The sequence below is a fragment of the Malus domestica genome, chromosome 02 (genome assembly GCF_042453785.1).
Source record: "Malus domestica chromosome 02, GDT2T_hap1".
NCBI classification, from domain to species: Eukaryota; Viridiplantae; Streptophyta; class Magnoliopsida; order Rosales; family Rosaceae; genus Malus; species Malus domestica.
Genome location: NC_091662.1, coordinates 34,013,591 through 34,027,583, shown reverse-complemented (window position 1 = coordinate 34,027,583; position 13,993 = coordinate 34,013,591). Strand labels below are relative to the sequence as shown.

The 13,993-nt window shown below is 35.8% G+C and overlaps 1 protein-coding gene across 1 annotated transcript; it reads left to right on the top strand.

Moving 5' to 3' along the window:
* Nucleotides 1-479: 479 nt before the first annotated feature.
* LOC103412006 (dynamin-related protein 4C-like) lies at nucleotides 480-2,911 on the top strand. Its single transcript, XM_029095851.2, has one exon. It carries the CDS (start codon nucleotides 610-612, stop codon nucleotides 2,686-2,688), a length of 2,079 nt encoding a protein of 692 aa, XP_028951684.1. The 5' UTR covers nucleotides 480-609; the 3' UTR covers nucleotides 2,689-2,911.
* Nucleotides 2,912-13,993: the final 11,082 nt, after the last annotated feature.

Here is a 13,993-nt window from a genome sequence, read left to right as displayed (position 1 = left end):
CCATATTATTAAATTAAATATTAAAAATTTGACAATATGAGATAAAGGGCTAGCTTTTAATATATTTGATTTTTCGACATAGTTGATCTTAAAAAATAAAAAAGCAATTTCGAATCATTGTGTTTGTCTGAAAATTTTTAGTTATGATCAGAATACAGATGATATAATACGTGTTTTTATGCAAATGGTGAAAATTTTTAATTTTTAAGTTATTAACTTTTTAATACACATAACCCAACATTTATATAGAAACATATGATGTACTACTTCGTGTGATAAAAACACTAAAAAATCTCTCGTGTTTGTCTGGTAACATCCCCTTTAATTCTTCTCAAATACCAATACAAGGGCACCTCCTCATATCTAGTGTGTATTGTGCTACTGTGTACCATGAGCACGGTAGCTATTGAAGGGCCCGCTTCCTTCACTTCAACTAGATACTTGGAAATCTACAGGTTTGGTGTTTTGCATGTGAAGGAATAAAATAGACTTCATCTTTTTCACCACAAGTCTGTCTCCAGTTTTGGTTTGCATTATATATACAGTACTCTTCATTGTCTCTTCCTCAACAACCACTCTTTCTTTCTTACCCTCATACCATCATCGGACATGGAAGGAAATAGGAAGCAAACAAAACTTGGTTCGAAAACCACCACCTCATCATCTTCATCAACCACAACCACTTTCAAAGATGAAGGTTCATCAGCAGCACTCGTTGTTGGAGCAGAACATGCTGTACCGCTCAACGTCGTTGAGTACGCGCCTATCGTGTCATCCTACAACGACAAAATCCGTCCGCTGCTCGATGCAGTTGACAAGCTGCGTAACCTCATGGTTATGGAGGAAGGTATACAGCTCCCCACCATTGTTGTCGTCGGAGACCAGTCGTCCGGCAAATCTAGCGTCCTCGAGTCCCTCGCCGGCATCAGCCTGCCACGTGGACACGGTATCTGCACCAGGGTGCCTCTCGTAATGAGGCTTCAACACCATTCCAGTCATGAACCGGAGCTCTCCTTGCAGTACAATGGCAGAGTGGAGCACACTGACGAGGACAACATTTCTGAAGACATTGTCAATGCTACTAATTTGATTGCTGGTGAAGGTAAGGGTATTTCAGATACCCCATTGACTTTGCTTGTGAAAAAGAAGGGCGTGCCTGATTTGACCATGGTTGATCTCCCTGGAATCACTAGGGTTCCAATCAATGGCCAGCCTGAAGATATTTGTGATCAAATTAAAAATATGATCAACGAGTATATAAAACAAGAAGAGTGCATCATACTAAATGTGTTGTCTGCTACTGTTGATTTTCCTACTTGTGAGTCGATTCAGATGTCACAGACTGCTGATAAAACCGGTGAGAGGACTCTTGCTGTGGTCACCAAGGTTGATAAAGCACCAGAAGGGTTACTTGAGAAGGTTACAGCTGATGATGTCAACATTGGTCTAGGTTATGTCTGCGTGCGGAACCGGATTGGAGATGAAACGTACGAGGAGGCAAGGGCAAATGCCGACAAACTGTTTCGAACTCATCCTCTTCTTTCAAAGATTGATAAGTCTATGGTGGGAATTCATGTTTTGGCTGACAAGTTGGTGCAAATTCAAGCTGCTAGCATAGCCAGGAACTTGCCGGATATCGTTAAGAAGATCAATGACAAGCTCAACTCTTGCATTTCAGAGCTCAAGAAAATGCCAAAGAGTCTATCCTCCGATGCTGAGGCTATCACTGCTTTCATGCAAATCATTGGAGTATCCAAAGAATCCCTCAGGAAAATTCTTGTGAGAGGAGAATTTGACGAATACCCGGGTGACAAGCGCATGCATTGCACCGCTAGGCTGGTTGAGATGCTCAATCAGTACTCGGATGAACTTCTTAAGTGCAATGAAAGTGACCCAACAGTTAATTTCTTGACTGAGGAGATTAGGATTTTGGAGGAAGCTAAAGGTATCACTCTTCCTAATTTTCTTCCGCGCAACGCTTTTCTTTCCATTTTGCAGGGAAAAGTGGGAGGGATTTCAGATATACCCATCAGGTTTGTTGAGCAGGTGTGGAGTTATATTGAGGATGTGGTTCTTGCTGTGCTAATGCATAATACACAAGACTATTATCATCTCCATTTGGCCACCAGAAGAGCTGGCCATAATCTCATAGCAAAGATGAAAGAAAAGTCAATCCACTGGATCTTGGAGATTGTGGAAATGGAGAAACACACTGATTACACTTGTAATCCTGAATATGCAGCTGAATGTAGTAGGCTTATGACCAAGCAGAATGCCTTCCTAGATGGTTTGAACGACGAGAAACGTCCTTCCAAGATAGTTATAGAGGGTATTGGGGAGGTTGAAGTTGAAGGCCTGAGGAAGTATAAACGTGTTGATCTATCTCAGGCTTACGACTTGAAAATGCGGATGACTGCCTATTGGAAGGTTGTTCTGAAAAGGCTGGTTGACAGTATGGCTTTGCATTTGCAGTTGAACGTTGCTAACCTTGTGAACAAGGACATGGAGATGGAGATTGTGGGAGAGCTAGTCGGACCTAATCACGGCTGTGGGATTGAAAAGATGCTGGAGGAATCTCCATCAACTGCAGTCAAGCGTGAGAAGCTCAACAAGAGCATCAAAAAGCTCAAGGATTCGAAAGAGGTGGTTGGTAAGATCATGGATGGCGTTATAACTTATGCTGGTTAACTTATGTGCATTGCGTGATGCATACTATGAACAATAATGGTCTGTTAATTTCTAGTTTAATATCTAGTTTGCTATCTAGTTGTCATCCATGTGTGGATGATCGGTTTCTACTTAAACAAGAACATATTTTGTTTATCATGTACCTCGATGTGTTCCTGTTTACCTCGATGTGTTCCCGTGTATGATATGTTCCTACTTAATTAACAGTGCAGTTTGCTTATAATCTACATGGATGTTTATCTTTGTTTCTCGGAAGTTTTAACGAAACTTTTTCGGTAATGTTTATTTTTAACGAAAATGATATTTTTACTCTAAAAAATCATTTAGGTACTATTCACTTACAACATATTTTTGTCCTCTTAGTTAAAACCTTTCTGAGTTGCTTCAAATCTTTACTTCAATTGATGAGCTATATGGAATCTAGTATAGCAGAATAACCAAAATGATTTTGTACTGAAAGAGTAAAATAATTTAAATTTAGAGACAAAAAAAATTATATTAATGTCAGTGATTATTTTGGCTTAAAAGCCAATAAAAAATCTTTTTTTTTTCTTATCGTATGGGAAGGTTTGATACGCGGTTCAAGTCCTCTATATTTCACATATCAACAAAGTACCAGTAGACCAGAAGTTAGTTGATACTCTATTTTGCTCTAAAACTTCTAAGAAATCAATATAACGCACGACTTCCAACTCCTTGCGAGCAGAGTTGGAGGAAGTCTTCATGGACCGCTAACATGAAAGATCTAGTACGACTTAATGAGACTGATAAGCAAAATCCAACTACTAGAATTTGGGCAAATTAAATCGAGTTGTTTACAATTCTCCAATTTTTGCAATTTTGTGGTTTATGTTTAAAAATTAACGAGAATGTCTTGGATTCAAAACATTATATTTATTTTTTACTTTTCTAACCTTTACAAATTTATTTTCATGAGAGTTTATTTAAATTTACAAAATTTAGCTAAATGATCAAGAAGTTTAATAAGAATAAAAGGTTTTTGTTGATTAAAATTAATGAGAGGTCATGAGTTCGAAATGCTATATACATGACATTCGTTCCAATTCAAGTCTAACATTCAACAAAGAGTAATGCGTAAACCAAATATTTAGACAAAATTTACAAATCATATGACGTGTCATTAACAAGTTTAATTTAGTGCTCATTCATTAATTATACATATCAATTAAAGACTCAAAAACATCATTATTTTTGGATCTCATATTGACAAGGTTAGTAAATAAAAAAAACACATCACGATTTATACAAAAATACTTTAAAAGTTTAGATAAAAGGAAAACAAAACTCATCGTCTATCTACTTGTAAGCCTGGATTTTTTTATTTCATTCTTTCGGTACAAAACAAATTAGTTTTTCCATGTTTATAAAATTATTATTTGAAGTACTTTTCTAAGTATAATTTTATCAAAATTTTACATGTGAAAACAAATAATTTTCTTATATAAAGCTAGGGCATATTTTTGACATTGCCCCAAGCCTAAAAAATCCCAGAAAACGGCACTATTTATAATCGTATTTTGTCTTCAGCAATATCTAACCTCCATCCTGCAACCCACCATTTTCAACTGCCAACACTCTTTTTCTTCCATCTCCCTCGTTGGCACCTTTTTCACATAGAAAACCCCTCCCACAACGTGTGCACAACACTAGGAGCGGCAATCCGGATCTGGTCGCCATATCCAAATACGTCCCTGATTGATCCTCACTCGACTGGCTTACCAGAATATCGGGGTCAAGCGAGTTGCGATTTTGCCCAAAGCAAGGGTGTCTTAGATGCCCCCTTTAGCCGCATTCGCTTATCATTTGTTTCGTTTGTTCTACTTGCAGGAGCATGTGATGGTAATTTAGATCTAGTGTTTCTCTTTCGGTGGTGACATTTGGTTAAGGATATCATCTTGTTGCGGGTTAAAAAGTTTTGTGTTGCGATACCTTCGTCGAATTCAACGGAGAATTGGATTTGAATAAACAAAAATGAAAATAGAATTTAGGCGGAGAGATCGAGAAAGATGAGAGAGAGATTAAACGGGATAAGGCTTGTCGTCAAGGGTAAATTTGGAAACTCAATAGGGTACTTGCTTGGGCCAAATTTATTAGGCTGTTTTGTCCCTAATTATTAAATAAAGTTGTTTGCATGCTTTTGGTTAATATTTAAAGTTTTAAAGCTATTTTTATTAATTTATCTTAAAATCAATTGATAATATAGGAGTAGCCCAATACTTATACACACGTGCAAGGTTACTTATTTCCCCGATGTTGGACGGATACTCCAGCACCCACCCACCCCCCTCCCCTAGGGCAAGAGCAAACTTTCAAGCCAAATAGGTGGACAAAATAAATTGAGTGAAGTAACGAGGGACAACTTGCTTTAATACCATGAAGAAGTTGAAATTCTACCATAAAATCAAATGACAATATAAGGAGTAGTGATGGGCAAAATACCCGCAGTTATGGGTAACCGCGGTTACCCGCCAATTTAAACTTTACGGTTACGGTTATGAGTAACCATTTAGATAAATAAACGGTTATGGGTATAACCGTTTACTTGTGAAATTTAAATGGATGGTTATGGGAATTAACCGCGGTTATAAACAGGTAACCGTTTACCCATTTATTTTATATATGTAATGTTGAATATTTTAAAAATAAAAATAATATATATATATATATTTATATGTGTGTGTGTGTGTGCGCGCGTGCGGCTGTTTGACAGGGGATGGGGAGTTGTGTTATTAACCCAACAATCACATCTTTTCCATTTGAATGTTGCATCTTTTGATTGTTGCCGAAAAGACATGATTCATGGTCAACAAGTGTAATCCTTCTCCTAACCATGTTCTCTATCGGACAAAATTTAGATCAATGCTATTAACTATAGTGCATGGTTTATATAGCTAATTATAATATAATGTAGCTCATTAGATATATATATATATATATATATATATATTATGTTAATACTTTACATTATGGGTTAAATAACCCAAAAATACTATCTTCTAAATAGTTTTCGTAACCCAAGAATACTTAACAAATAGTATTACCTTCATTGATAACAGTTAAAAATATCGTCCGTAAACTATTATTTCAATTATTAGAATGGTATAAGGACTTAAAAAAATTAAAATACGGAAATGTATGATGAATTATAATGGTGTTTAATTGTCAAAAAAAAAGAAAATTATGACAATTTTTATTTATTTACAAGTTGTTAAAAACATGTAGATGGGTGAAAAATGGGTAATAATAAAAAAACAAAAGATAAACTGGTTAAAAAGGGTAAATGGGTAAATAAGTATTAAACAGTTGCAGTTAAATGAGTATGCGGTTATGGGTAAGGTTAACCGTTTATAAACGGTTATGGGTATGAGTATAACCGTTTAGGCAATTATCCAACGGCTAAACAGTTATGCGGGTATGAACATAAACTGTTATGAGTAAATAACCGTGGTTACCCGCCTGCCACAACCGTTGCTCATCCCTAATAAGGAGTAACCCAATAATTTATAAGTACATGCAAGGTCTCTTATTTCTCTGATGGAATTATTCTCGGCCCAAAAAAGGGTTTAGGGCCTGTATTTGTTACATTATTTACAAAAAATATTTTTATACAAATGTTTTAGATTATTGACTTAACTTGCAAGTCAATGTTTTTTTAGCCTATGTTAGTGTGTGGAAAAGAGAGTTTGGAAAGTTTTTCATGTTTGGTAAAGTCCAAAGATCAGAAATGGATTTCTTGGCCCATAAAACCTTACTTGATTTCATTTCAAAATTACTTTGATTTTATTAAACAATTGCTTCCCTGTAAATTAAACATGAATAATGCACCGAAAATTTGTGAAATATGGTTTTTACATCTCAAATATAAGTTCTGGTGCTTCAAGGAAAAAGATTATTTGAGCCTAAGTGCCAGTACAACAGTACAAAGTAAATACAATTCTGAATTCAATAAAAAAAAATACAATTCTGAATTCAATAAAAAAAAATACAATTCTTTATTATTTCTCCTGGAGTAATTAAGCACATCCAATATCAATTACATTGCTAGAAAGATGCGTATCGTATTTATTTTTGAGGTGACTCCTGGTTTCATTTCAATTAACAAAGTGTGGTTAATGGTGGAAGTCCAAAAGGGTGCTATATTTGCCAACGTATTGTAATATCAATTTATCATCATCTCTCATATTTTACTCTTCGCAACTCCTGCTTTTCATCAGAAAATATTTTACTCTTCGCAACTCCTGCTTTTCATCAGAAATGGGTGGAGGAAAACAAACTCAAACATAAACCCTAGTTCTTTTCTTTTTGGAAAAATTAGTATCCGGTCCTTAGTTCTTACTGTTCATTGACTAAGACCTTATTAGTTCTTAAATTTTGATTCAAGTCCCTAGTATTAATGTAATAATGAATTTACATGTTTATTATATATTTTTTTAATATAAAAATTAGTAATTAATTTAGGGTTTAATACTCACACCTCTATTAAACTTCTAATTAATTTTCAATTCAAACATTTCCAAAATAATAAAAAATTAAATTAAATTAAGTTTGTACCTATTAGTTTTTTTTTATATATAAAAAGATTCTCAATTTTTTTAATCTTAAATGTACCCATTCTCAAGTATATCAATTTGTTATATGTAAAATGTATCCTTTTTTAATATAAAATCCATTCAAATTTTTTAATCCATGTTTAAACTTATATGGGTACATTATTTTTCGTTAATTTGAGAATGTATCCATGTTTTGGTACAATAACTATTTTTGTTAATTTTGGTTAATGTACCCATACATATATGTGTACATATATACACACACACATACACAATATAATAGAGAGTATAATTTATATTTTATTATTTTTAATCCCATAAATTATGGGTTTTATTTAAAATTTCATTAATATAAACAATTACAAATTTCAATTTTTAGTTTTTAATTTAAAAACTATAGTGACTTACATTATTACATTAATGTCAGGGATCTCAATCAAAAACTAAATACTAACAAGGTTTCAATCAAAGAATATTAATAACTAGGGACCGCGTCCAAAGTGTCCCCTTCTTTTTCTTGTCAGTATCAGTAACCCTAGGTTGCTTGTATCCGCATGAGAGCTATCTATTTTCTGTTTAAATGAGTTTCAACCTAAGAGGGTGCTTAGGTGGGTCTGGATGGGCTAGGCGGGTGTCTAGACGGTCTAGGAGGGCCTTAGCAGGTCTAGGAGCTCTTTTTTAATTTTCAAACGCCTAGACATTAATCGGGATGATAGCCAACTACCTAGCGCGGCGATGCTAGGCGGGAATTTTTAGAACAGTGAGCATATCCAAGAATTTACAGGATATTGTTAAGAAGATTGATGACAAGCTGAATTCTTACCTTTCAGAGCTTAACAAAATGCCAAGGTGTTTGTCCTCCGTTGGTGAGGCTACGACAGTTTTGATGCACATTATTGGATTATCTAAAGAATCCCACATGAAATTTCTTGTTAGAGGAGAATTTGACTAGAACCCTGATGACAAGCATTTGCATTACACTGCTAGGTTGGTCGAGATCCTCAATCAGTACTCAGATGAACTTCATAAGTGTGCAACGGAAGTGACCCGAAAGTTAACTTCTTAATAGAGGAGATGAGGATTTTGGAGGAAGCTAAAGGTATTGCTCTTCCCAATTTTCTACCGCTCAACGCCTTTCTTTTCATTTTGCAGGGAAAAGTGAGAGGGATTTCAGATATACCCATCAGGTTTGTTGCAGGTGTGGAGTTATATTGAGGATGTGGTTCTATCTGTGCTAATGCGTAACACGCAAGACTACTTTCATCTTCAGTTGGCCACCCGAAGAGCTGGCCATAATCTCATAGCAAAAATGAAAGAAATGTCATTGAACTGGATCTTGGAGATTGTGGAAATGGAGAAACATACAGATTACACTTGTAATCCTGAATATGCATCCGAATGGAATAGACTCATGACCAAGCAGAATGCCTTCATAGAGAGAATCTTGGACAACGAGAAACGTCCTCTAAGATAGTTGTTGGTGGTATTGGGAAGGTTGAAGTTGAAAGTCTAAGGAAGCATAAACATGCGGATAGCTACGTATTGGAATGTTGTTTTGAGAAGGTTGGTTGATTCCATGGCTTTGCATTTGCAGTTGAATGTTGCAAACCTTGTGAATCATGAAATAAAGATGGAGATTTTCAATGAGTTAACGTTCCCTTAAAGCTAAAACCACTAATCCGCTGATTCTTCTTCCAACGATTAACTAATTCACTGCAACGCCCAACCACTTTGTGCCAAATTGACAACCCCCGGTAACCAATACCAAATCCGAGTGCCAGCTAATGCTCCACAACACGCCACGTGGAAGTACGACACCAAGGAAGTCCATTCCGTCGAGAGTTTTTTCAGTGTGACTGTATACGAGGTGGTACATCACATGTCACTATACAAATAGTAGGATTTGTGTGTTAAAAAGTTAATAACTTAAAAAATAAAAATTTTCATCATTTACATAAAAGTATGTGATGTACCTACTCGTGTCCCGTCAAAATGAAAAATTTCTCCATTTTGTCAAGAAGATCCAAAAACCACCAGATCCCAATCGCATGTATATAGGTATTATTTGGTATGCAGACAGGACGGGACGGGATGTAATGGAGAGGGAGCAAAGATGCTCTCAGATGGAAATAAGGAGGAAGAAGAAGGAGATGGAAATGTTATAATATTGTGTTCCACGGACGTGAAACAAGTCATTCCAATGGGTGAGGTAGAATGAAAATTTATCCAAAACTCGTCCCGTGGAACAGTGCGTTCCATCCGTTTTAGGAGCATCAAACGTGGGACGGAACTTCTCGTCCCACTCCGTTCCGTCCCGTCCCACTTCGTTCCGTCCCGTCCCACGTATCAAACGGTACCATATAAAACCCAATAGTGGGTCCCCATTTGATCTATCGACCACGTGACTTTGACCACCATCACCGTCCGATTCGATCCGGTCTAACCGCTTTTATTTATTTATTTTATAATTTTATTCTCTCTCTCTCTCTCTCTCTCCCCTAAGCCAGCCCTCATTTTTCCCTCTCTTTCTCTCTGCAACCAAACCCTAAAAACAAAAACAGAACGAAATCTGAAATATACAGCCATTGGATGATGCGAGGGAGCGCCGGTTGCCGCCGTCGAAGCCCAGAGAACCAGTGCTGGGAGATTTATCCGGTGCGGGCGTGAGCATTGTGACATCGCGTAAAAAACCAAATTAAAGAACCAGAACGATTTCAATGGCGGAAGAGGAGGAGAGAAATTGTTGAAGATTTTCAAAAAAGAAGAGAAAAAGGATTGATTTTTTTTGGTTTGGGCGCTTAGTATGTGTGATATAGTGGCCCGTACGGGTCGGCATCAGCAACGCTACGAGGCCGGTTGTCGCCTTGTTGCCGGGTACTTAAATTTCTTCTCTGTACATATATTGCTTTATAAATACAAACATATAGGGTTGTCTTTATATGTGTGTGTATATATTCGTTTGTTTATGTTTGATTTGGATTGATGTTGATGTTGTTTGATTTGGGTTGATGTTGATGTTGTTTGTTTATGTGGTGTTCTAGTGGTGGAGGTGGACCAATGTGTCTCCAAAGTTGGAGGATTTTTCTTGTGAAGTGGTTTTTTGTGGTTTGTTTTTCGGATTTTGACTGGTTGATGGCAATCATTTGGATCTTTAAGCAGGGTCGGATTAATGGTTTCTTTTGTTTATTGATTGTGTGTGTATATATTCATGTTTATTATATAAGGCAGGTAGAGAATGTGGGTTTATTAGGACAAACAATGACCTTGTATTGACTTACCTGAGTTTCATCTATAAGTTATTCATGAGAAATTTTGTTGGATCACATATGAAAGTGACAGATATGGCGTGGTTATACTTCCTCAAATTTGTAAATTTTTGGGACTTTATTCAATATCTTGGTGATATTATTTGGGAATGTTTTCATTGATGCAATCATTTGGGCAACGATAAGCTAAGGAGTTGAGTGAACAAAAATTGGAAAGGAACTTATGTTATTTCATTGTTTGTGTCTACATTCCCAACTTAGGACCTAGTGGTAGTAATTATAACGCACCACAAAGTAGCCCACAATAATCTTATTAATTTTCCTTATTAACACTGAGATTTGTCAATTGTAGCATATGAAAATAATGGTCTTTCCCGCAGAAGATTGTTTTATCCAAATACTTAAAATGTCACAAAAACGGGGTGGCTGTCTCCACTGACCAGCCACCGAACAATAATTATTAGACTAACTTAAACTTATCCAAATCCAACGAAATTTTATACACATAAACTAGACACACCAAGCTATGCTCACACAAATTTTTGGGATTTTTGGAGTTGATTTGCTATTTAAATTAAATCGTACAAAAACAGTACAGAAACAGATTTTGAGTAGATCACAAGTTTGAGAAAAACGAGTTAGGGGAATTGTTATCCACCACCAAATAATCATGCAAACATGTTATGTTTCATTCAAATTCCTTTTATTCGGATGAAGATGCTCAAGTTGGCTCAATGTTAGAACACAACCTATTACTCTTTCTTACGTAGTATGTTAAGAGAATGTCGTTTTCAACTTAACGTAGTTCCTAGCATGCAATCTAGAATGGCGTGTTCATAGATTTAACAAGTAGAAATCATTAAGAACGAAAAGAGTTTGAGTCATCACAAGGCATGGTAAGTACTGGCGTTGTCTTACTTATCCTAGAAATCGGTTCACATGTTAACCACAATTAACAAGTGCTACTCTAGAACATATGTAGGTCCTCATTCAACAAGGGCAGACATACATATATTCATAGCATTAAAATCCTAGAAATGCTCACTATGTATGCATCCATAGAAACACATAAAGAATTTATCCATAACATAAGTAGTGAAATAATTTTCATCCTTTCATAAAAGTCATTCAAATAAAATATCACAACAAACTTACAATTATATTCGGGACTTCAAAACAGCCCCTAACTACTAAAAATTAGTTACACATTATTCTCAAATTAAACAAAAAATTAAACATGAGTTTGAGAAGATAAAACCAAGAAAAATGGAATGAAGCCTCTTCTTTTCTCCTTCTGCCTCTCCTGCCGTGCCTGCCCTCGTCTGTCGCTGTGTCTCTGTGCTTACTTCTTCTCACGTCTGACTCTCTCTCTGCTGCCCTCTGCTTTCTTATTTCTTTTATTTTTTTTTTCTTTCCCTCGTTTCTCTTAGTCTCTCCCCTTCTCTTCTGTCGCCCTCTCTTTATTTTCTGTATTTTCTTCCTTTTTCTGCGCGCGCCCCTGCTCCTGTTTTTCTGCTCCTGTTTTATCCCTTTTCCCTGCTACGTCTCTCTCTCTCCCCGTGTCTATATATGTTTTTCTGTTCCTGTCCTCCCTCTTTTATTTTATTTCTCTGCACAGTACGTGCTCTGCCTTCCGTCAGTATGCCATCCTCTCTTCTTTGTTTATGCCGTGTCCCTCTCTCTTTCCTCATCCTTTTCTTATATTTGTTTTCTTTTCTTTTCCTTCCACTCCATTTTGTCTGCCCGTGTCTTTCGAACCACTCCCTCTGATTTATTTCTTTTCTTTTTGCTGTGCCGCACTCCCTTCTTCTTTTCCTTTGATTATTCCTCCATCAGTCCATTATTTCTGCTCCCTTGTCTGCCCTTTGTGCCGTTTCTTTTTATTCTTTTTCTTACTGCCATCCCCACTCCCTCTGCCTATTTTATTCTTTATGCCGTGCTTTCCTTTCCGTTCCATTTATTTTTGTTGCTCCGTGTCTTTTATTTTCTTTTCAGCCCGTTTGAAATTAATTCTAAAATAAAATTAACTGTACATTAACACAAGATAAGGTAAAATATCACAATTTTAACACAAAAACATCACAAAGACTTTAGAAGTGGATGGTATAAATGCATGAAATATATGAGTGATCACCTAGCTTCTAGCCAACCATTTGGGCTTCGTTTTAATAATATTTTGCTCAGAATTTTTTATCAGGTGCTGCTATTTTTTTGCAAATTTAAGCTGTGTTGGTTTTTGGGTGATATATCATATATGCACTAGATGAATGTGACGTTTTGGTTTCCTCTGTGTTAAAAATGAGGAGCTTATCAATTTTCATGTGACTAGTCATCATTGTGTGGTAGCACAAATTGGCAGATAGCGTATGAATTGCATTATGTCTCATGTCTGCATTTTGGGTTGGCAGAGTTGTCTAGGTTGGTGGCCCTCTGTATTATGCTGTGTTTAGGGCCAGTGTGACATGCTGGCGAATGAATTTCCCTTTTCTGGTCTTTGGTTGAATATATTTTGTAATCAGTATTTAATTTTCCTTAATACCAGTTTTGTAGTCATCAATAAATTTTGATTAAAGATGGCTTATTTTATTCTGATTTGAAGTTTCACTAATAAATGTTTGTCTTTCTTCTTCTTCTTCTCTTCTTTTTTTTTTTTTTTTTTTTTTTTGGACAAGAATCACTATATAATTTATTTTCCCCATACACCAAAACCAAATGACGTGTAGATTAAAATGTTGATATAACCTGTCAATCAGACTTATAAAGTGTGAGCTTGGCAGTATGGTTATTGGTTATACAATAAATTATTTGCCAGGGCTGAGCGACCATGCAGACATTTCTATCTATATGCATAAGATTCTCGTTTTTCTATTACTCATCTTTAACTAGATTTGAGATTACTTACTGTTAAATTTTATGTATGTGAACAAGTTTTAATTTTTTATTTTTTCTGATATGAAGTAGCTAACTGAGATGACCTTGACAGGTGTATTCCATTTAGATACAAAAATTCTGATGAGACCGATGAGGCCAATTCTGAGAAGATCATTGAGAATACTCACCTAGTGGACCAGGTCTTTTGTTTCCAAAGGTATGTATATTTTCTGCTGGAGTTAAAAAATGTTTACAGTTGTGTGGTCTTTCTTCCTGACCTTTTTTTTTCTGAATACCCTTTTTTAGTAGATTACTATTGTATTTTTGTTCTGACGCCTCACTAACAGGTCAACAGTAAAAATTAGTTCAAGTTGTGCTAAATGTTAGTTTCAAAGTAACTTATGCTTGTGGGATAGGGATCAAGATCAAATTAAGTTGATAGGATTGCTTTATCTGGGAAACATTTAGGTATTAAACCTTCAAACTAATTTCTTTTCTTTTGATACCTATAGATACATTTAAGTACCATATCATGACTCTGGGCTTTGAAAACCTAGAGCAGAAAATATTAGAAATTTTCTGTAGGCTGTAAAGCCT

Coding starts and splice junctions, on each gene's coding strand:
- LOC103412006 (XM_029095851.2), top strand. CDS start 610: ATGGAAGGAAATAGGAAGCAAACAAAACTTGGTTCGAAAACCACCACC.